This window comes from Emydura macquarii, unplaced genomic scaffold (assembly GCF_026122565.2).
Source record: "Emydura macquarii macquarii isolate MOO-44397 ecotype Brisbane River unplaced genomic scaffold, CSIRO-AGI_Emac_v2 contig_1851, whole genome shotgun sequence".
Classification (NCBI taxonomy): domain Eukaryota; kingdom Metazoa; phylum Chordata; order Testudines; family Chelidae; genus Emydura; species Emydura macquarii.
In genome coordinates this window covers 297897-321527 of record NW_027131988.1, presented here as the reverse complement: position 1 = coordinate 321527, position 23631 = coordinate 297897, and the positions used below count along the sequence as shown (strand labels likewise).

Below are 23631 nucleotides of genomic sequence, written 5' to 3'. Positions count from 1 at the left end.
GCTCATAAGATCTCTGACGTGTTTTTTGGTTGTCCCAATCTGCTTCCCTTCCCCTCATTCCCTGCGGTAACTTCGCCGTCCGTCCGGTCACAGGCTGTTTTTGTGAGAAGACTGAAGCAAGGCAGGCACTGAGCAGCTCTGCTGCCGATCAGCTCCCGTTACCAGCTCGTGATTTTCTGCCCAATCACATGATTCCTACACAACATCTCAGGATTTTCATCCAGTTTAAGGATTTCTTTGGCCCAAAATGTCAGGACCGTCTGGTGATTTGGGGATTTTGGGGGGTGACCCAGCTGCCAGCAGCTCCAGGATCAGCCCCTGCAGAGTCCGGCACCACTGATGGCCCCAAGGCCAGATCTGTCCCCCCCAGACAGCCTCTGCTCTGACATTCCCACCACCCGTCTGTCTCTAGGTCTGTCCCAGCTAGATGCCCCAGCCATGGGCCGAGTCCTGCCGCTGTGTCTGGATGCCGGGGAACAAGAGATCGTGGCTCAGGGACCCCCTCAAAGAACAGGGGGTGTGAACCCCGCTGCAGCCATGATGAGGGCCCTGCTCCTCGCCCTGCTCTGGAGGGGTAAGTAAGTGGCGCCTGCAGCCCCAGCGCAGGGAGGAGCAGAGCCCGTGCTGAGCAGGGCCGGGTCTGTGCCACGGCTTGGAAGGGAGACTGGCCAGAGGGGGAGGGGAACCAGTGCCCCAGTGTGGCGCTAGGGGGCTCTGAGCGGCAGGAGGGGGCTTGTTGTATGGAGGGAAACTAAATGTCGTGACATTTGGTGGAGGACCCGTCACCCCGGGCTGGGCTCGCTGGGGCTGCGGGTCGGGAGTGAGGGGCACCGGCAGGGCGGGGCGGGGGGAGCTCAGGGTTGGTCTGTTCTCTCCATCGGTCCCAGTTCGGTCTCTCCGTCCCTGCAGGGTCCCTGGCCCAGGAACCTGGTTATTCCCTGACGGTGCCGCCGTCGGTGTCGGTGCAGGAGGGTCTCTGCGTTCTCGTCCCCTGCACCTTCACGTACCCAGCCCAGTACAACACCGAGAATCCCCAGGACAAACTCTATGGACACTGGTTCAAGGGTTCTGCTAATGTGGGCTGGGATCCACCCGTGGCCAGCAGTGACCCCAGGCGGGGGGTGTCGCAGGAGACCCGGGGCCGGTTCCGGCTGGTGGGGGATCCAGCGCATGGCGACTGCTCCCTGCAAATCGACGACGCCCGACAGACGGACGCAGGGAGCTATTTCCTTAGAGTCGAGAGAGGATCTTTTAAAATCAGCTACCGCATCTTTTCCGGTTTCAATGAGCTTTGGATCTCCGTGCTGAGTAAGTGGAGCCGCACCCACCTCTCCTCACAGCCCCTGAGCCAGCCTTGCCTGGAGCCCGGTTGGGGCCATCCCTGCTGGAGGTGAAGGCCCCGTGCCCCATGGTAATTCTCTCCCCGTGTCTCAGAGCTGACAGAGAAGCCAGAGATCCAGATCTCGCTGGCAGGGGGGCTGCCAGAGATGCTGGTGGCCGGGGAGCCGGTGACTGTGACCTGCACGGCCCCCGGGCGCTGCTCCGGGACCCCTCCCCGAATCAGCTGGACGGGGCCATTCAGCGACACAGCCAGGGACGTCTCGGTCTCACTGGCGAATGTCACCAGGACCCACAGCTCCGAGCTGCGCTTCACACCCACCCTGGGCGATGATGGGAAGAATCTCACCTGCACCGTCACTTACAGCCCAGCACCGGGACCTTCCACCAGCAGAGCCGTCAGCCTCCAAGTCTGCTGTGAGTGACCCCGGCCCCTCCACCCCGGCCGGCCCAGCCCCCTCTGCTGGGATCCCCACCTTTGCGCTACCCCAGACCTGCCCCCAGGCTCCTCCCAACTCACCCTCTGCTGGGATCCCCACCTCCCACCATGCACCCCCAGCTAATTTTACCCCAGCCCCTTCCACTGATATCTTGGAGCCCCTCCTGTCTTGGGGTTATCACCCCTTCCCTCCCCACCCGGCTGTGGCAACCCCCTCCCAGATGCACCCCCAGATCCCTGTCCCTCCCCAGCCCCGGCCTCCCCATCTCCCAGAATCCTCCTCTGCTGGGATCCACCCCCCATTCCAGCCCCCTCTTGCTGGGATTCCCCCCCACACAGACCAGCCACCCCAGTTCCCCTGAGATCCCCCTGGGCTATCCCACCGCGTCTCCTCCACCACCACCACCCGCTGCCAGGAGCTGTGGATGCTCTGTGTGGGGCAGAGTTGTCTGGCACTAACCAGCGTTAAACCCGCGCCGGGCTCCGTGTCCAGAGACCTCAGCCGGCCCCGCCCCAGGCACAGCCCCACTGACGGCCTGTGAGCCCCACGTTGCAGATGCAGGGCAGAGGGAAATGCAGCGGCCGCCCTTGTGATGAGAAGGATCAAGTCTGGCATCGTAGCCACGTCCCTTGTTCCCGTCAGCCCCAGACAGATTTCACAGGGACCCCGTGTGGGAGCCCGGACCCCGTGTGGGAGCCCAGACCCCAGACCCAGCCCGCATGTCTGCACCCGCCTCGCACGACACGCCCAGGCTCCCAGCACAGACCCGCAGCCCGACCCCCACCCAACTGACCCAGGCCCCGGGACTTGGCGCCGTGGGTCTCTGATGGCCGTGCAGACCTGCCCGCCCAGGCCTGGCCCCTGGGTACCAGCTCGGCTATTCCGGGCGTGGCTTTTAGCCGCCCCTCTGGGCGCAGGCTCGCGGCAGTGTTACAAAATACACGGCCTGGCCGGCCACGCCAGGCTCCTGGCAAAAGCCGTGGGACGGGAGAGAGACGAACCAGGGGAGACAGGGGACGCACAAAGGGGTGAGTCTGACACCCCAGGTGGGGGCAGGGATTCAGCCAGAGCCGGCGGGGGGGCCGCAGTCGTTCAGATCTGTCTCTGCTGCCCTCGGGAGGACGTGTTTGGGGAACGGGACGCTGAGCGCCCGGCTCCCAGCAGACGGTGGCACCGAGACGGTGACGCTCGCCCCAGCACCAGGTATTTTTTTCAGGACCCAACAGCGAGCGACAGGCAGAGCAGCCCGGCCCCTCGTTACTGCGTCTGCCAATTAGGCCTCATTTTCGACCCCCTGATTTTGGCCCGTTGAGTTTCGGCCCCACACGGTTCTGGTTCCCAGGCGTGACCCTAACTCGGCCCTGGGGCTACGTCAGGCGCCTTTCGGGCTGGACTCACTTGGGCTTCTCACTTCCGTGTCCCACCCACGGTTCCTGCCCAGGGGATTGTGACACTTCAGGGACGTTCCCGTCTCCCCGCTGGTCTCACAAGGAGGGTCAATGTCCAGGCTCAGTGATGACAAGAGATCCCCCCGCTGCTGTCCAGTCCCCCTGACCTCTCGTCTGGTTTGTGTTGCAGACCCGCCCGGGCCCCCCAACATCACCTGGACCCTGACTAGGAACAAACACCCCGGTGAGAGGCCGTGCTGCGGGTCCCGGGCATGCGGACATGCGTTCTAAGTTCTGCTCTGTTCGCACTCAGGGCCAGGGGCCAGGCTCAGCCGGGCCAGGCTGGTTCGTGCCCAGAGGGGGACCCCGGGGAAAGCCACAGGGCTGCAGGGAGGGTGGTGGGAGGCGCAGGCCTAGACACCTCTGTCTCCAGACCCCAGTGCGGTGCTTGGGGCTTCTAGCCAGAGGGAGGAGATGGGTTAGGAAGCGATCTCTGCAACAGATCGGCTGCTGTGGCGAGGCACCGAGATTGTGTGCCCCACCGCAGAGGGTCTGTGTCTCTGCACCGGGAAAGCGTCCCTGTAGAACCCACACCCCAACCCAGAGATGGCTGCATCTTCACGCTGGGTGAGGGTTTGCTGTATAAACATCCGTCATGCTCCACCCCAGAGGTGGCTGCATCTTGGCTCCTTGACAGGGGATGCCTGGAGAGACCTAACACGCCTGCTGATCTCTTCCAGTGCTGGGCCCGGTCATGTGGAGAGCTGAGGGCGATGGTCTGTCTCTGAAGGCCCAGGAGGGCGACTCGCTGACCCTGATCTGTGAGGCTGGGAGCAAACCCGTGGCCACCCTGAGCTGGACCAAAACCAACGAGTCCCTGAGTCCCGGCCCGGGAGGGGTCGGGCACCTGGAGCTGTGGAATCTCAGCAGAGGGGACGCTGGGGAGTATCGTTGCTGGGCGAAGAATCCCTACGGGTCGGCCAGCCGGGCCCTGCGTGTGCACGTGCAGGGTGAGGTGCTGGGGGGCCGGGCTGAAGGAGTGGGGCGGGAGGGAGGGTCAATAGGGGTGCTTGGCTGCAGGAGTAGGGTCTGCGGTCCCTGGGGAGTGTTGGGCTGCTGGGGCCCACGGTGGCCAGTAGGGGGTGCCATGCTGCCAGGAGCAGGCTGATGTTCATTGGGGAGCCCTGGGCTGCAGACAGTGGGGCAGGGGTCTGTAAAGGGAGTCTGGCTGCAGGGAACAGGGCAGGGCTCCAGGGGACAGGGTGGGGGGTCCGTCGGGGTGTGGGGCTGGGGTAAGTGGGGGTCGCTCTCCAATCTAATACGTTGCCGTGGGTATTTCAGCCCCAGAGAGCACTCTGCAAATCACCATCTCCAGAGCTGACAGGAGCGACCCCCAGCTATTCCCAGGTATTGCTAGAGGGCAGGGTGTGGGGCTAGGGGCCTTTCCCCTCCAAGGGCTGGCTGGCTCAGAGGGGTGCGAGTGGCTCCGTGTTATTCCTGTCCCCAGAGCTCTCCACCCCGGTGGCGAACGGCTCGCAGCTCACGGCCCGGGAGGGCGACTCCCTGCGGTTCCTCTGCTCCATCGCAAGCAGGTCCCCGGCCACGCTGGCCTGGGTGTGGGGGAGCCGAGCCATCAAGGACACGCCCTCAGTGGGGGAGAATCGGCTGCAGCTGGAGCTGCGCAACGTGACGGCCGAGGACGGGGGGCTGTACGGGTGCCAGGCCCGGAGCCAGGAGAGCTCTGCCCAGGGGACGTTCCAGCTGCTCATCGAGTGTGAGTGGGGTTAACCCGCACGACTCCCTGATCCAGGGTATTAGCAGGTTAATCTGTGGGACTCTCTGCCCCTGGGTATCAGCTGGATCAGCTCACAGCATTGCCCCAACTGGGCATTAGCGGGGTTACCCCGTGGGACTCCTCACGATTGGGTGTGAGTAGAGCTAACACCTGAGACGCTGACGCTGGAGAGCAGTGGTGTTAACCCATGGGACTTCTCGCCCCTGAGTACTAGCAGGTGTCAAACGGTGCCTGAGCCCTTTAAATGGAGGCAGGGCCAGCCTTGCCGAGCCCATAAATAGTTAGCTGAGGGGAAGCTAGGGACTATCTGTACTGAGCGAAAAATCCCTATGGGTCAGCCAGCCAGGCCCTGAGTGTGTGTGTGCAGTGTAAGGTGCTAGGAGGTCGTGGGGGGCCGTGCTGCAAGGGAACTAGAGAGCACTGTGCAAATCACTGTCTGCAGAGCTAGCAGGAGCGACCCCCAGCTATTCCAGGTATCACTACAGGGCAGGGAGTGGGGCACGGGGCCTTTCTCCTCTAAGGGACAAAAACTCTGACCCGGCCCCAGGGTGGAGCTGGCTGGGTCGGGGCAGGGGTTGCAGGATCTATCCCAGGCTCTTGCTCTGTTCCAGCTCCCAGAGGCGGCCGCACTCGAGCATTTATTGAAATCAGCTGCAAACTCGTGTTCGTTGCAACTGGATTCTTGCTGGCCTATTACCTCACCCTGCTCTATTACAGACGGTAAATCAGCCAGCGACCCCCACCATCCATCCACCCACCAACCCACCCATCTACCCATGGATCTATCCATCCCCATACACCCCAGCGATCCATCTATCTATCTATCTATCTATGTATCTATCTATCTACATAGCCCAGTATCTGTTTCTCTTCCAGGATTCCCTGCTGCTGTCCTGGAAGGAGAAAGAAGGACAGGCCAGAGACCTTGGTGGCAACCGCCTGCCTCCCAGCCAGCCCTACTCCCGGCTGGGAGGTGGACTGAAGCCACCTGCATCCCAGTCAGTCCTGGCGCGAAGCACGGGGCCCCCCATAAGCCGGGGCCCAGAACAGTCACCCCAAATTACTGTACTCTGGAGACCCACCGTACCCCACTGCCGGCTGTGACAGGTTGTGGCAGGTGTAAAGAAGGAGGGGTGGCCATTCTGCGCCAGGATCCTGACAACGAATGAACCCTTCTGCCTCCCACACGGGCCGTGAATCGCTTCTGACTGCAGGGCGGGCGCTCGGCCCCTTTGGGGGCGTGTCACAGCTCTCCAGGGCCCCGTCCAGGAGCACTCACTGCGGGGAGCTCACGGCGGAGCAGGGGGCCAAACGCTCCGAGGGCAGATTCAGGAGCTTCCCGACAGCTTCCCCAGCAGCGTCCCCGTGGGACTCCGGCACAGCTGAGCCATGTCTTTTGCCTCCCTTCCTGCTTCCCCACACCCCGCTCACAGCTGTCCTTGGTTCGTTATGGCCTAGGGCTCGGGGGTGCCTCTGAGTCAGTTCCCCTCCCGCCGTGCTGGGCTGGGGGAGACACCTTACTTGGCCTGCCAGCCTCACCGGCTGCCCCTCTGTTGGCCGTGCTCTGCCTGCCGGCCGCTTCACCAGCCGCCCGACCACACACCGTCACCTCCCACGGCCCCTGCTCCTGCTATGACCCCGGCGGGTCGCTCTGTCGAGGTCCCACCCAGCTCTCTGATTCCCAGCTCGCAGTGATTGTCGCTGGTGCAGGGCGGTTGAAGAGAGATCGAGCCGGGTGCCGTGATAAGCAGCGTTTGTTCGGTTACAGCTTCTCATTCCCTCGTTCCCTTTGCCTCACGCCCAACGACGTGAGCCCCGAGTTCAGGACTTCACAGCTTGTTACCTACAATACCATGTAAACACACCCGCCTACAGCGCCCCAGAACATCCCTGTGGGTGATATAAATGGTGATAAAATGAATATTAAAGGCTCGGGAAGGCGAATCATTAAACCTGCCCCTGTTTGTTAGTTCCCACGCGACCTGCGGAGCAGATACATTGATCTGAACAGCAGGAATGACCATGAAGCCCCTTAACAAACTAGCAACCAGGGAAGCACTAGGGGGAGATCCCGAGCCGTCCCTAACAGACACGCTGCCTGGAAAGAAGAGAGAACAGCCTTTTACCCCAGTCTTTGTCCAGGTGGTGGGGGGAGGAATGGTCGGGGGTGGGGGGGACATAGCCTGCCCCTGTTACGATCCCGTTACCATGGTGCCATTGGGCAGGTTTGCCCTGGTCTGGACACGGCTGGACAGTTGCTCTGATTCGCTCCCTCCTTCCCTAACTTCAGGGCTAGAAAATTGCTGTGGTTTGCACATGGTTATTGCTTGTGTCGGATGTGGCCTTTTTAGCCCAGGTCAGGGGTCCCGCGGAGGACAATTTGTGTCCAAAGCCTGGGCCCAACTTCCAGCCCCCCAGGACTGTGACCCAGCGCTGACACCCTTTGTCCCCGCACCCACATTCCCCCCTTTTTACTCTGCTAGACCTAGGGCTGCACGGCACATACCGCACACTGCAGGGCCGTGACCTGGGGTCGCAGAGCCCTACTGGCAGCACCTTGCACGACCCAAGAAAGCATCCACAGCCCAGCACAAGCAATGGAATTGCTGCAGTAATTCCTAACCCTGAGAAGACGTCCTTTGTCACTCCTTCCAAGGCGTCCATTACCCCTAAATGACAAAGCAAGTCCCAGGTGGAGCATTCTTTTTGACCGATGTTTAAATGGCATAATAGGTTATACCAGGTGTGACCCGTCCGTGTCTAGGGCAGCCACCTGAAAATGCCAAGGTCAGGGCAGGCTGTATAAAGAGAGCAGATTCTCCCAGCATTGGTGGGTGACACTGAAGTCAGGCTTCCCAACCAGCCACAAACAGAGCTTCTGATTCCGATCACCGGTTATCAAGAAGCCAGTACACAAATGCACACAGCCCCTTTACTGCATTCCAGTCTCTGGCTCCCAATCGGCCACTAGGTCCAGTAAAGGGACCAGTTATTTAACTCTCTGCTCTTTACTAAAAAGGTTTCTCCTGATCCCAAAGTGTCAGGCACAGCACCAGATCAATATATGTTCGGATCTTACCCAAAATATCACGCTGCCAGCCAATCCTTTAGTAACTAAAACTAAAGGTTTATTATAAAAAGAAAGGAATAAACCATAAGAGAAATGTTAAAGGATTAAAGCAATCAGATACATACAAATGATTTGAAAGTCCATAGACATCAGGTTTCTAGAAGAATTGTGGAGTTGCAAGCTTGCACAGTTCCTCTGGTCTCCATAAGACCTGAGACATAGGTAGAGGGGAGAAAATTACCGCATTACACAGAGCCCTTCCCTCCCAGGGTGGGCCAGTACTGATCCAGCCCCAGGGCTCTGGGTATGGTGATGAAGACTATGTGGAGCACAGGATCTGACCCTAAAGGTGAATATAGCTGAACTGCTTGGTAATAGTGACCATAAAATAATAACATATAACATCGCTGTGGGAGGGGAAAACACAAAAGCAGCCCACCAGAGCATTTAATTTAGAAAAGGGGAATGACACAAAAATGAGGAAGTTAGTTAAATAGAAATTAAAAGGTACAGTGCCAAAAGAGAAATCCCTGCAAACTGCACAGAAACTTTTTAAAGACACCATAATAGAGGCTCAATTTAAATGTATACCCCAAATTAAAAGAACAGAGTAAGAAGACCAAAAAAGTGCCACCGTGTCTAAACAACAAAGTGAAAGAAGCAGTTAGCGGTAAAAAGGCATCCTTTAAAAAGTGGAAGTTAAATCCTATTGAGGGAAATAGAAAGGAGCATAAACTCTGACAGGTGAAATGTAAACATATGTAAGCAAGGTCTGAGTGTCTGAGTAAAGGGGGGCATTTTATCTGCATGGGCTTTGTATCTGCAGGAGTACAATGAAGTATTTAGCATAATTTACCCAGGTGCTGAGCATGATGGGAAATGGTTGGCAGGGCTGGTTTTGGGCTACAAACCACTTTTGTGTTAACTGCTGGGGTAATGAAATGTTGTCCTTCGATTGTATGAACAGATATCAGCAAAACTGTGCTTAGTCTGTTATGATAGAATCTGCACCCTCAACTAACCAGAGCTCCACAAGGGTGGCAGACAGATGTTTCAGCAGGATAAAGTGGGAGAAGTCTCTTGCTGGGGTTGCAGTGGACTGGACGAAGGTACAGAAAAGGGTAACACAAATGAATAGGGATATGGAATAGTTTCTATATGAGGAGAGATTAAAAAGACTGGGGCTTTTCAGCTTGGGAAAGAGATGAGTAAGAGAAAACATGAAATTGGTCTATAAAATTGTGACTGGTGTGGAGAAAGTAAATTAGGAAGTGTTATTTACTCCTTCTCATAACACTAGAACTAGGGGTCACCATGTGAAATTAGTAGGCAGCAGGTTGAAAGCAAACAAAAGGAAGTATTTCCTCACACAACGCACAGCCAACCTGTGGAACTCCTTGCCAGAGGATGTTGTGAAGGTCAAGACCATAGCGGCGTTCAAAAAAGAACTAGGTCAGTTCATGGCAGATAAGTCCATCAGTGGCTATTAGCCAGCATGAGCAGGGAGGCAAAACCATGCTTTGAGTGTCCCTGGCCTTTTTTTGCCAGAAGCTGGGAATGGCCGACGGGATGGATCACTTGATAATTGCTCTGGACTGTTCATTCCCTCTGAGGCACATGGCACTGGCCACTGGCGGCAGACAGGACGCTGGGCTAGAGGGACCATTGCTCTGGCCCCGTCTGGCCATTCTTATGAAGGGAGGGGAAATAACCGGGATTGTGGTGAAAGGTGGGCAGCGGCATGGTGCACCGTGGGTCTCGGGCGCCTGGGGTCCGTACTTACATTGGCGGGGCGGCAGTGCACCACGGGGGGGAGGGGGTCTGTGGGTCTGTGTCCTGCTCCTCTCTTCCCCCCCGTTGGCAGCAGCGTTGACAGCACCCCGTGGGAGGGGTCTGCGGGCCCGTTTCCTGCTCTCCCCCCACTGTGGGGATGGTGGGGGCTGCCTGGCCCTCCCCGGTACTGCATGGCTCTCCCCGGTACGCCCCTGGAGGTGAGCACCACTGCTCTTACATGGCATGGAGCTCTCCAGCTGAGGCTGCGTGTGATGGTGACTGGAGCGGGAGCTGTATTTCAATGTTCCTCTTTCAACTCCAAGGAAATAGCTCCCTCCAGCCGTCCGTCGGGCGTCGTCAATTTGCAGGGAGCAGACGCTACGCACCGGATCTCCCGCCAGTCGGAACCGGCCCCGGGTCTCCTGCGACACCCCCCGGCTGGGGTCACTGCTGGCCGTGGGCAAATCCTGGCCCAGATGAGCAGGATCCTTGCAGCAGTGTCCATGGAGCTGGGCCTGGGGAGTCTGGATGTCGTAGCGGGCTGGGTACGTGAAGGTGCAGGGGACGAGAACGCAGAGACCCTCCTGCACCGACACCGACCGCGGCACCGTCAGGGTAAATCCGGGAGGATGGGCCAGGGACCCTGCGGGGGATGGAGAGAAATCGAACCAGGACAGATAAAGAGTGGAGACCAACCCTGAACTCCTCCCACCTCCAGCTGTGCCGATGCCCCTCACTCCCGACCCACAGTCCCCTGCTCTCCCCACCCTGGATCATCCAGCAAAACTCATTTAGCCCTCCCCGCCCCTCCCCACACACCACAGCACCCCTGGGCCCTGCTGGAGCATTTGTGCCAGCACCGCCAGGGAGGGCAGAGCACCCCCTACTGCCCCCCACCTTCTGGCTGCACGCCCCTCCAAGCCCTGGGCTAGCCCTGCTTAGCGTGGGTTCCGCCCTCCCCCCAGCTGGCGCTCCCCCACTTACCCTTCCAGAGAAAGGTGCGGATCAGGGTTTTCAGCATCACCATAGGTGAGGCCAGACTCCCTGCCGTTTCGGGGGACCCCTGAGCCGCGGGTTCCCCTTCCCCAGCATCCTGCTCTAGTGTCAGACCTCTGCCCGTGGCTGGGGGGTCTGGCTGGGAGAGACCTGGCAGCCACTGTCCCAGCAGGTGTCTGCCCCGGGCTCCCTCCCTCCAGCACTCATTGGGGACAGGCTTTCAAGTGGCTGCACCCCAGTGTTGGATGGGACCCGCTCACCTGCTCTCCGCGGCTCTCGCCCAGCCCCAGCTGGGGCTCTCAGGCTGGAAGTGGAACAAACTCCCCTGTTGTGCAGGAACAGCTCAGCAACCAGCTCCCAGCACCGCCGCGGTGCCCACACGCAGAGTGTTAGAGCTGATGTGCCGATGGCGGGGGGCAGAGTGGGCCGGGGACTGGCTGGGAGGACAAGCTGGGCTGGGATATTTTTCCGGGCCTGGCCTTCAGGGCTGGCCACAGTACCCGGAGGGGGCTGTGTTTCTTTTAGGTATAGGTTTTTCTCTAATGCATCTCAGCGCTGGGTGAGGGGCCCTTGTATAACCAGTCCCCATGCCCCACCCCAGAGGTGGCTGCACGTCAGCAGTGGGAGAGGGATCCCTGTATAAGCAGCTCCCACTCCCCATCCAAGCGATGTCTACATCTTAACACAGGGTGAGTGGTCCCTCTGTAAACAGCCCCCACACTCCACCCCAGACTCAGCTGCATCCCAGCTCTTCAATCGAAGGACAGTAGCTGTGGCTGTCCCTGGAATGCAGCTCCCTCTATTGACACCGGCTGAGCCGGATCCCATCACCAGGGAATCTCCTTTGTGGGGCGGCCCCAGACTCAGGGTTCCTAGTCGCTGTGAGGGCGTTTGAGGAACCGAGAGAGAGAAAACAAACGTCTGTGCTCAGTGACCGGCTGCGGTTTGCAGATGTCTCCACTGCTGAGACACCCAGGTCCCATTCCCACCCCACAGAGCCAGCCTGTCCCCCACCCTGGGGCATATCACAGCCAGCATCACCTAGGGGGCAAAGGCTCCGTGCTCCATTCCCCGCCCCATGATTAAGTCCACCCTCAGTGGGGCCGGAAGCCGGCTCTGCTGGGGACATGGCCAGTATCTGTGTGACAATCTCTCTTCTTGGCCACAGAGATTTCCAGCGACTGCAAGCGGGTTGGATAAGACGTTCTAGGGCAATATTCAGACACTGACTTCCCCTTCCTGTCTTGAAATCTCTCATCTCACCCCAGCCCTCGCCCTGATGCTCACACCCGCTCCCTGCCAGGCACGTCTCCTCACACCCAGTACTGGCCATTGGAGCCGGGATTCACCGTCCATCCTAACCGGGCACCTGCTGTTCCAGTGCGCTGTTCCCAGCCCACCCACACCAGAGGCAGACGCATCTCAGCTCCGGGTAAGTGTTTAGTGTCTGCAGCTCGTACAATACGTTCAGAGGTGCCAGTTGCTGATGTTAAAACATTATCTTGTTACTGGAAGAAGCAGTAATAAAGGGTCACAGGGGGAGAGGGGAGGAGAGCAGGACTCCTGGGTTCTATCCCAGCTCTGGGAGGGGAGAGGGGTTCAGAGGGGCTCAGAGCCAGGAACCTTGCTTCTATCGCTGAATCTGGGAGGGGAGGAGAGTCTACTGGGTTAGAGCTGGGGATGGGGGCGGGGAGCCAGGACTCCTGGGTTCTCTATCCAGCCCCAAAAAGAATATGACACCTGCCCCTGTTGCAGGGAGGCCATGGGCAGCCCCGGGCAGCGGGAGGGCAAATCATCTGGAGGCTGGTGCTGAATTTTTGTGAGAGAATCTCCCCCACACCTGCCCCACGGTCCCCACCAGAGCCACTTCTGCTTTTGGGCTCCTGTGCATGACACTTCCCTGGCTCCGAGTCCCAGACCAAGGGGAACCAGGGCTGCAGGGGCAGGCGCTGGGCCCCTCTCTGCAGGTCTAGGGGGCAACTGAACTGGTGGGAGGGAACTGGATGGTCTGCGGAGACCCCTCCTACCCCAGCTCTGAGATCCCCCGCGCACAGCTCCACCAGGGTCCCTCATGCCCGAGAGGGTCCTATCCCAGGGCTCCCCCACCGCAGGGGTCACACTGGAGCCGTCAGCATGGGCGGGGGGAAGGGGAGCATGTAGAGCAGAGACTTCCCCAGCTCTCATCTCTGAGCGTTCTTCCCCAAAACGCCTGAGGGCAGCCGGGGACAGTGGGAAATGAGGGGCCTAGGTGCCGTATTTTGATAAGGTTACCAGGGATAAACGGCCCCCCGAATTACGGGAGTGGTTTGAAGGGTGCTGTGAGACACTAAGCCGGTTCGTGTATATATTCCCTTTCAAGACAGAGTGTGGGGCTTGGAAAAACGGTAACTTAGAAAACCTTGGCAAACTTCCTAGAAAAATTTGGCAAACTACTAAATTCTTAACCACTTAATAGTCTTTATTCAACAACTTACTAATACAACAACTTGGATCAACCTTTTCTCTTACTGATTTACTTCTTTATATATAACTACAAAGAACAAAAATTGATTACAATGATTAAATATTAGATACAAACTTACTAATACAATGACTAAAAACTGAAGCAATTTGTTTTACCACAAATCTTGTTCCCGTATTCTGTTACAAATTCTTAAAACACAAACAAAACTAGAAAAAAGAACTAACAAGTACAAAACAAATACAAAAAACAAAAATTTCAACAGTTACAGTCACAATCACTCCTGGAATACAAGTAGAATTATTGCTAGTTTTACTTTCACTTTCACTACTCACCACATACAGAGACGAACTCAGCTGCAGCAAAGTTAACAGATGTTTTATGACCTGGTCTTTCTATTTAGGGCTCTATTTTTTTATCCAGGTGGGACCTCTATCGTATCCGCACCTAGGGTATTTTCCTCCAGGCAGAACCTCTATCGTATTCACGCCCAGGGTATTTTCCTTCACAGGACAAGTCCCAACGGTTATCAGCTCAGTTACCTGACTATTCTAAGGTAATGTAGGCAACGAGCTGGAGAGAGGCCGGAGGGGTGATCAGACCCTCTCGCAGGCACGATTCAGGTGTACCCCTTGGGGAGGCTCGGTGGTCCTCACGACAAGGCTGTCTGATTTTTGCTTTGTCTGATAACCCTTTTATCTTCACTCCAGCCTATACGTCCATCAAACAAATTATGGGCATTTTCTACGTCACTTTGTCGGTCCCTCCTTGGGAAGTCCCCAGGCCAGAAGTTTATCCTTCACCAGGTGTAACTCACCAAATAAAAGTTGCAGCAACTGTAAACTTCCAAATTTGGACCTAGGAACTGCTGTGCTCACAAGTTACCCCTATTTCAAGTTCAACTGGTTACTTTTAGTTAGGGTTTTTGCTGCCTCTGAGCTCCTCTCCCATGGGGTTACAACTTGTATCTCTTTGTCCATTCTCAAGGCCAACAACTTCTCCTTATCTCCTACAAAAAATAACTAGGAACAATTATAAGAACAGATGGTTACTAAACCTTGAAATATAATGAACAATCTTCAATGAACTTTTCCATTCATCACATATAAATCAATTACTTGTTCCTTTCTCAACATGGACTCGGGGCACACACGCAGTTCGATGGATTTAACCCGTTATGACAGGAAATGCAGCTGCTGGGTTTCCCTTCCCCTGGAGGTGGGTCTGGAGTGGGGGAGGTGCAGGCACTGTGGAGGGGGCAGGTATAGGTACCCCACGGGGATCACGTAGGTGTAAACACCCCATTGCCCCTGGGGATGTGGGTCTGTTCAAAGGGGGGCCATACCGGACACAAACCCCTGGGGATCCCAGACCCCGCTCAGGGCAGGGTAGCCCCCTCAGGACAGGGATGGGGGTTGGGTCTGTTGGGGCCACCAATCCCCTGCTCCCCCCAGAGGGACCCATCCCACCCTGCTCTGGGTGGGGGGCAGGGCATGGGCCATTGGAGGAATCCGGGCTGAGACCCGCCCAGCTCGCTGCACCAATGACCAGCCTTGCCCAGAGGGGAAAACTCCCTCTGATTGGCTGCCCTGCCCGCTTGTCCCACCTCCTGGGAAATAGCAGCCAATCAGGATTGTTGCAGGAGGGAAGCTGGGAGGAGTTTTCAGGTAGGGGAGGGAAATCGGGGAGCGGCCTGTACCATTATCCTGGGGGTGCAATGAGCTATTGCCCTGTACCATTGTCACAGGAGGGCAGGGGTGGCTCCTTGCTCCTCTGAATGCCGCTCTTTGTGGCTCTTTGCTCTGAAATCGACAAGTAGCTGCGGAGGGGAAAGTGCCAGTTGTCTGCGGAGGGGAAGGAAAATGTGGCTCTTGGTCTCTGACTGGTTGGCCACCACTGTACCATTGTCATAGGAGGGGATCGAAGAGACAGGGATCAGCCCGTACCATTTCAAGAGGGGAGGAGGAGGAGGAACTGGCCCATACCATTGTCACAGGAGGAGGGTGAGAAGTGGACCCCTGCCATTCTCACAAGAGGAGGGAGGAGGGATTGGCCAGTACCACTTTTTTGGGGGGAGGAGACTCCTGGCTGGGAGGGTGCGGGCAGGGCAATGTGGGGTGCAAAGAGCAGCATTACAGCCCAGCCCAGCCTGCTGCGGGAGCCGTAAGCTCTTTACTCCCCCTGCCCTCCGGGGTTACTTTCCCCACATCCAGCCCACCCAGCCCCGCTGGTTCCCTGCAGAACCAAGCCACTCGCCGCGGGGGCAACACCAGCGCTGGGCGGGCAGGAGCCCACGCACCGCACACAACAGGGTGTCGGAGACGAAGCCCAAACCTGGCGATTGTCACAGCCGATCTCGGGAGTTTCCAGCCTTTTTTAGCCACTCGCGTGATTCTCGAGCCATTCTCGGGCGTTTTCAGACAATGTCACGACGTTTACAGTAAATCTGAGGGTTTTCAATGAATTTCAGGGGATTTTCTGCCAGTGCCGTGCTGCTCCCTGACATCTCGGGAGTTTTAGCGGATCCCAGAATCCTGGCACCACAGAACCACAGGGCTGGAGGGGACCTCGAGGGGCGTCTGGTCTGAGCCCTGCCTGGATGCAGGGTTTGTTGTGTTTGTTGTGTTTGTTCTGACATCCTTCCATGAATCGTTACTCTTCGTTTGTGGTTCTTTAACCATCCGTGTATCCACTTAACGGTCATTCTGCCGAGCCCACATTTCTCCAGCTCTCTTAACGCAATGTCAGGTGGGAATGTGTCAAAGCCTTGCTGAAGTCCAGGTATATTATGTCCCCCGCATTCCCCCGTCCACCAAACCAGGTGTCCTGCCAAGGAAGGAAGTCAGGCTGGTTTGGCAGGACTTGTTCTTGGTCAGTCCTTGCTGGCTGCTAGTGATCACACGTCACCCTCCAGCTATTGGCAAATCGAGTGTTTTATACTTTGCTCTAGCAGCTCCCCAGGTATCTAGAACAGGCTGACTGGTCTGTAGTTCCCTGCATCCTCCTTTACCCTGTCATACATCGGCCCTACACTAACCCTTCTCCAGTTTTCTGGGACTTCTCCTGTCATCCAGGAGTTTGTAAAGATTATTTCCAGTGGCTCTGAGATTTCTTCAGCTAACTCCTTCAGCACCCTCGTGTGAATAGCACCCGGCCCCGCTGATTTGAATTTATTCAAATTGCTCAGAAGGTCTCTGACGTGTTTTTTGCCTGTCCCGCTCTGCTTCCCTTCCCCCCATTGCCTGCGGTAACTTCGCCGTCCCTCCGGTCACGGGCTGTTTTTTGTGAGAAGACTGAAGCAAGGCCGGCACTGAGCAGCTCTGCTGCCGATCAGCTCCTGTTACCAGCTCGTGATTGTCTGCCCAATCACATGATTCCTAGAGAAAATCTCAGGATTTTTACCCAATTTAAGGATATCTTTGGCCCAACATGTCAGAACCGTCTGGTGATTTAGGGATTTTGGGGGTGACCCAGCTGCCAGCAGCTCCAGGATCAGCCCCTGCAGAGCCTGGCAACACTGATGGACCCAAGGCCAGATCTGTCCCCTCCAGACTGCCTCTGCTCTGACATTCCCACCACCCGTCTGTCTCTAGGTCTGTCCCAGCTGGACGCCCCAGCCATGGGCCGAGCCCTTCTGCCATGTCTGGATGCCGGGGAAGAGGAGATGGTGACTCAAGGGCCCCCTCATAGAACAGGGGACGTGAACCCCGCTGCAGCCATGCTGAGGGCCCTGCTCCTCGCCCTGCTCTGGAGGGGTAAGTAAGCGGCGCCTGCAGCCCCAGCGCAGGGAGGAGCAGAGCCCGTGCTGAGCAGGGCCGGGTCTGTGCCACGGCTTGGAAGGGAGACTGGCCAGAGGGGGAGGGGAACCAGTGCCCCAGTGCGGCGCTAGGGGCTCTGAGCGGCAGGAGGGGACTTGTTGTATGGATGGAAACTAAATGTCGTGACATTTGGTGGAGGACCCGTCACCCCGGGCTGGGCTCGCTGGGGCTGCGGGTCGGGAGTGAGGGGCACCGGCAGGGCGGGGCGGGGGGAGCTCAGGGTTGGTCTGTTCTCTCCATCGGTCCCAGTTCGGTCTCTCCGTCCCTGCAGGGTCCCTGGCCCAGGAACCTGGTTATTCCCTGACGGTGCCGCAGTCGGTGTCGGTGCAGGAGGGTCTCTGCGTTCTCATCCCCTGCAACTTCACGTACCCAGCCCGGTACAAGAGGGAGAAACCCAAGGCCAAACTCTATGGACACTGGTACAAGGACCCTGCTAATGTGGACTGGAGTTGGCTCGTGGCCAGCAGTGACCCCAGCCGGGGGGTGTCGCAGGAGACCCGGGGCCGGTTCCGGCTGGTGGGGGATCCAGCGCGTGGCGACTGCTCCCTGCAAATCGACAACGCCCGACAGACGGATACAGGGAGCTATTTCCTTAGAGTCGAGAGAGGAACATTTAAATACAGCTACCTCGTCCGTTCCGGTTACACTGAGCCTTGGATCTCCGTGCTGGGTAAGTGCAGCCGCATCCACCTCTCCTCACAGCCCCTGAGCCAGCCCTGCCTGGGGCCCGGTCAGTGCCAGCCCCACTGGAGGCAAAGGCCCCGTGCCCCATGGTAATTCTCTCCCCATGTCTCAGGGCTGACGGAGAAGCCAGAGATGCAGACCTCGCCGGCACTGATGCTGCCAGAGACGCTGGTGGCCGGGGAGCCGGTGACCATGACCTGCATGGTCCCTGGGCTCTGCTCCAGGACCCCTCCCCGAATCAGCTGGACGGGGCCATTCAGCGACACAGCCAGGGATGTCTGGGTCTCACCGGCGAATGGCACCAGGGCCCACAGCTCTGAGCTGCGCTTCACACCCGCCCTGGGCGATGATGGGAAGAATCTCACATGCACCGTCACTTACAGCCGAGCACCGGGACCTTCCACCAGCAGAGCCGTCAGCCTCCAAGTCTTCTGTGAGTGACCCCGGCCCCTCCACCCCGACCGCCCCAGCCCCCTCTGCTGGGATCCCCACCCCTGCGCTACCCCCGGCCTGCCTCCAGCCTCCTCCCAACTCACCCTCTGCTGGGATCCCCACCCCCCACCATGCACCCCCAGCCAATTTTACCCCAGCACCTCCCCCTGATATCATGGAACCCCTCCTCTCTTGGGATTATCACCCCTTCCCTCCGCACTTGGCTGTGACAACCCCCTCCCAGACCCATCCCCAGATCCCTGTTCCTCTTCTGCTGGGATCCACCCCCCATTCCAGCCCCCTCTTGCTGGGATTCCCCCCCACACAGACCAGCCACCCCAGTTCCCCTGAGATCCCCCTGGGCTATCCCACCGCGTCTCCTTCACCACCACCACCCGCTGCCAGGATCTATGAATGTTCTGTGTGGGGCAGAGTGTGAACGCGACCCCGTCGCTGTCCGGCACTAACCAGTGTTAAACCCGCGCTGGGCTCCATGTCCAGAGACCTCAGCCGGCCCCGCCCCAGGCACAGCCCCACTGACGGCCTGTGAGCCCCACGTTGCAGACCCAGGGCAGAGGGAAACGCAGCGGCCGCCCTTGTGATGAGAAGGATCAAGTCTGGCATCGTAGCCACGTCCCTTGTTCCCGTCAGCCCCAGACAGATTTCACAGGGACCCCGTGTGGGAGCCCAGACCCCAGCCCCAGCCCGCACGTCTGCACCCACCTCGCACGACACGTCCAGGCTGCCAGTACAGACCCGCAGCCTGACCCCCACCCAACTGACTCAGGCCCCGGGACTTGGCACCGTGGGTCTCTGATGGCCGTGCGGACCTGCCCGCCCAGGCCTGGCCCACAGGTATCAGCTCGGCTGTTCCAGGCGTGGCTTTTAGCCGCCCCTCTGGGCGCAGGCTCGCGGCAGCGTTACAAAATACACGGCCTGGCCGGCCACGCCAGGCTCCTGGCAAAAGCCGAGGGACGGGAGAGAGTCGAACCGGGGGAGGCAGGGGACCCACAAAGGGGCAAGTCTGACGTCCCGGGTGGGGGCGGGGATTCAGCCGGAGCCGGCGGAGGGGCCGGAGTGGTTCAGATCTGTCTCTGCCGCCCTCGGGAGGACGTGTTTGGGGACCGGGACGCTGAGCGCCCGGCTCCAGCAGACGGTGGCACCGAGACGGTGAAGCTCGCCCCAGCACCAGGTATTTTTTTCAGGACCCAACAGTGAGCGACAGGCAGAGCAGCCCGGCCCCTCGTTACTGCGTCCGCCAATTAGGCCTCATTTTGGACCCCCCAATTTTGGCCCGTTGGGTTTCGACCCCACATGGTTCTGGTTCCCAGGAGTGACCCTAACTCGGCCCTGGGGCTACGTCAGGCGCCTTTTGGGCTGGATTCACTTGGGCCTCTCGCTTCCGTGTCCCACCCACGGTTCCTGCCCAGGGGATTATGACACTTCAGGGACGTTCCCATTTCCCCGCTGGTCTCACAAGGAGGGTCAATGTCCAGGCTCAGTGATGACGAGATCCCCCCGCTGCTGTCCAGCCCCCTGACCTCACGTCTGGTTTGTGTTGCAGACCCGCCCGGGCCCCCCAACATCACCTGGACCCTGACCAGGAACAAACACCCCGGTGAGAGGCCGCGCTGCGAGTCCCGGGCGTCAGCGAGCGCGTCCTAGGTCCTGCTCTGCCCGCGCTCAGGGCCAGGGGCCAGGCTCAGCCGGGCTAGGCCGTTTCGGGCCCAGAGGGGGTCCCCGGGGAAAGCCGCAGGGCTGCAGGGAGGGTGGTGGGGGGCGCGGGCCCGGGTCCCTCTGTCTCTGAACCCCAATGCAGTCCTAGGGGCCACTGGCCAGTGGAAGGAGATGGGTTAGGAAGTGATCTCTGCAACGGAGACCTGCTGCCATGGAGAGGCACCGGGATTGTGGGCCCCACCGCAGAGGGGTCGTGCCTCTACAACGAGGGAGAGTCCCTTTATAACTCGCATCCCACCCCAGATGTGGCTGCATCTTGGCTCTTTCATAGGGGATGCCTGGCGGGACCTAACCTGCCTGCTTATCTCCTCCAGTACCAGGTCCGGTCGTGCGGGGAGCTGAGGGCGATGACCTGTCTCTGGAAACCCAGGAGGGTGACTCGCTGACCCTGATCTGTGAGGCTGGGAGCAAACCCATGGCCACCCTGCGCTGGGCGAAAGACAACGAGTCCCTGAGTCCAGGCCCGGGAGGGGTCGGGCGCCTGGAGCTGTCGAATCTCAGCAGAGGGGACGCTGGGGAGTATCGGTGCTGGGCGAAGAATCCCTACGGGTCGGCCAGCCGGGCCCTGCGTGTGCACGTGCAGGGTGAGGTGCTGGGGGGCCGTGCTGCAGGGAGTGGGGTTAGGGGGGAAATCCTGGGTTCTGTACCGGGCTCAGGAAGAGGAGTGGTGGCTAGTGGTTAGAGCAGGGGGCTGGGGTCCAGGACTCCTGGGTTCTCTCCCCAGCCGTGCCTCATGCTGTGTGATTTTTGCAGTTGCGGAGGAGCCTGCCAGCCTGCTGGGCCTTGGGGTGGCCTGTGGGCTGCTGGTCGCTGTCAGCTGCTGCCTTCTCGGGTGCTGTGTGATCAAGTGAGTCTGACGCCTCCCTCCCCGACCCCCAGCTGCTCCCCCGCGATCCCTCGGAGATCCCCTGCCATCCCCCCGGGCTATGCCAGCCCTCTCCCACAGTGAGACCCCCCCAGCCCCTCTCCCAGGCTATCCCAGTCCTTCCCTCTAGCTTCCCCCAGTGGGTGCCTCCCCCCCATAGCTATTCTACCCCTCCCCTTCCCGCTTGCACCTCATGGGTCCATCCTTGATCCATTTCCTTGTAGGCTGCGGAGCCGGGGGCCGGCACCCCCCAGCACAGCGGCTACAGAGACAGCTAACGGGACCCAGGGGGAGCACCCGGCTGACGACGCCGGCCTGATCTATAGTAACATCAGCAGCCTCCCCATGGTAGGTACCTGGGACTCCCCTTCCCACCCCGCCCCATCTCTGCCCCCCACTTCTTCTCTTCCCCCCTGCTTCCAACCCTCTTCACTAATGCACAAATATCAACCAGCCTTTCACCGGAGAATCCAACCCTTCAGGCCTGTCCGGTGCAAGAAATGCACAAATTCTCCCCTCACCAACGTGGGTTCCCCAAACTGCGTGGGATCCGCTCCGACGTGCAGCCTGCAGAAAATGCATCTCATCCCAGGGGTCTTGCTCAGACAGGCGGAAAGGTAGCGAATGCATTCATGTGCTTGCATGACGTGCACGGGACTAGATTGTGGCTGAAATGCTGCGAACTCCTGGGCATCACCCGAATGCACCAACTGGGCAAGAAATGCATTTCTGCAGCTGTCTGCTACGATGTGAGGTGCCTGTGATCAGCCAATGCATGCACAGTGCATTGGGCATGTTGCAAATACATGCAACATGCAGGAATTGCAATGGATGCATCAGAGTAGATTATGCAGCTACAAGATGCATGGGATGAAATACTCCATTCACGGTGCATAAAATGCACAGACTCATGCAACTTGCTAATGCATGGCGCATGCAGGCAATGCAGAGAATGCAATAACTGAACTGGTGCTGACATAGGGTGCAGGGGATCAGCTCGTGCCTGCAGCGTGTGTAAAACACACTCAATCCTGTGTGTCGTGCTAGTCCACTCCAGGGGTAGGAAATATATTTGCATAGAGGGAGGGGGAAATAATGCTCAGGGAACCCCGTGCAATCAGCTCATCAGGATGGATCCAAGTCTCCTGCACTGCCTGGTGTCTCTACCTTGCTTCTCGCTCAGGATGGCACGACTCTGGCAGCTTGCCGGACCAAAGGCATCCAGGACGGGGCCGCAGCAGCGCAGGGCCCGTCAGGCCCCGGGGAGCTGGCGGATCTGCACTACGCCTCCGTCGACTTCTCCAAGGAGCAGCACAAAGGGGGGCAACCCCCGGAGGAACCTGCCACGGAATACTCCGAGATCCGGCTGAAATAGCCCCGTTGCGCCATAAGCCCAGACTGGGATGTCCGGCCCAGTGTGTGCGGGGGGCAGATGGTCACAGCGAGGAGGGAAGGGGGACGGGATCGGGTTCGGGATGTGAGAAACCTGGGTGCAAATCCCTGCTCCTTCCGGGACTCAGGGCAGACTAGGACTTGGAGGTGCTGGAGCGCTGCACTGTTGGGAGGCATCCCAGAGTCCTCTGCAGCTGGGTCCGAAAAGTCTGCTCCCAACGCACAATATCCAACCCTCCAAAACCCCACCAGGGGGAAAGAGACCCTCTCACCCTCAGCCACAGAGCGTCTCCCGTATACCCTGCCTGAGCCCTCACCAACTCATTTCATGGATGGACAGGATTTTCAAGCTCGGGGCAGCAACTGGCTGGAGCGCAGGGTTGGGTTCGTGGCTAAGGTGCTGGCCTGGAACTCAGGCTTCCTGCTTCTAGTACCTGCGCCACCAAAGACGCCATAGACAAGGTTAGGCCTGTCACTGCATCTGTCTGGCCTCAGTTTCCCCCCTTGAATATGGGGATAATAATCCCGCCCTGGCCTACTTAGGTTATAAACTCTTCGGGGCAGGGACGGTCTCTCGCTGTGTGTCCATGCAGCTCCCGGCACAACGGGACCCTGATCTCAGTGGCAGGGTGGGTGCAGCAGGCAATTGGCTGGAGATCCAATCTCAGCCAGGGTTTCGAAAGCACGATAGCAGCACAAATACCAAGCAGGCCTAGGACCTTGCAGGTCGTCCGTCCAGGTTTTCACACTGTTGATAAAGGTAATAGCGGTGATGCAATATACGTTGCCGTCTGTGAGACGTTTGACTTGGTACCGCACGTCACTGAGATTAAAAAGCTAGATGGATATAAAACTACCGTGGCCAGATTCAACGGCTTCAAAACTGGCTAACTGATAGATCTCAGCATGTAATTGTAAATGAGGGATCACCATCGAGGGAGGGTGTTTCCAGTTGTATCCCGCAAGGGGTCTGTTCTTGACCCTGCTCTGTTTAACACCTTTATTAAAGACCTGGAAGGCAACATCAAATCATCCGTGATCAAGTTTGTAGATGACACAAAAACTGGGGGATGGTAAATAAGGAAGAGGACAGGTCGGTGATATTTGCAGGCTGGGGGACTCTCCTGGGGTGGCAGCGACTGAAAACGATTTGGGGGATAATCGGCTGAACACGAGCTGAAAATGACTCTGCCAATCACTGTCTGCAGAGCTAACAGGAGCGACCCCCAGCTATTCCAGGTATTGCGACAGGGCAGGGAGTGGGGCACGGGGCCTTTCCCCTCTAGGGGGCGCTAGCTCCGACCCGGCCCCAGGGTGGGGCTGGCTGGGTCAGGGCAGGGGTTGCAGGATCTATCCCAGGCTCTTGCTGTTTTCCAGCTCCCAGAGGCGGCCGCACTCGAGCACTTATTGAAATCAGCTGCAAACTCGTGTTCGTGGCGACT

The 23631-nt window shown here is 58.6% G+C and overlaps 1 protein-coding gene across 1 annotated transcript; it reads left to right on the top strand.

Moving 5' to 3' along the window:
- The first annotated feature begins 540 nt into the window (after positions 1-540).
- LOC137159329 (hemicentin-2-like) lies at positions 541-22172 on the top strand. The gene is made up of 16 exons (XM_067557488.1): positions 541-574; positions 910-1308; positions 1435-1755; positions 3357-3410; positions 3907-4176; positions 4508-4573; positions 4674-4940; positions 16855-17016; positions 17351-17749; positions 17876-18196; positions 19103-19387; positions 19760-19813; positions 20247-20516; positions 20686-20779; positions 21022-21145; positions 21981-22172. Exons 1-16 carry the CDS (start codon positions 541-543, stop codon positions 22170-22172), a joined length of 3312 nt encoding a protein of 1103 aa, XP_067413589.1.
- The last annotated feature ends 1459 nt before the right edge of the window (positions 22173-23631 follow it).

Bases quoted from the DNA above. Each gene is read 5' to 3' on its own strand.
- LOC137159329 (XM_067557488.1), top strand. From the start codon at position 541: ATGAGGGCCCTGCTCCTCGCCCTGCTCTGGAGGG. The intron at 3,411-3,906 runs GTGAGAGGCCGT...GATCTCTTCCAG, and splicing joins GACTAGGAACAAACACCCCG to TGCTGGGCCCGGTCATGTGG. The intron at 19,814-20,246 runs GTGAGAGGCCGC...TATCTCCTCCAG, and splicing joins GACCAGGAACAAACACCCCG to TACCAGGTCCGGTCGTGCGG.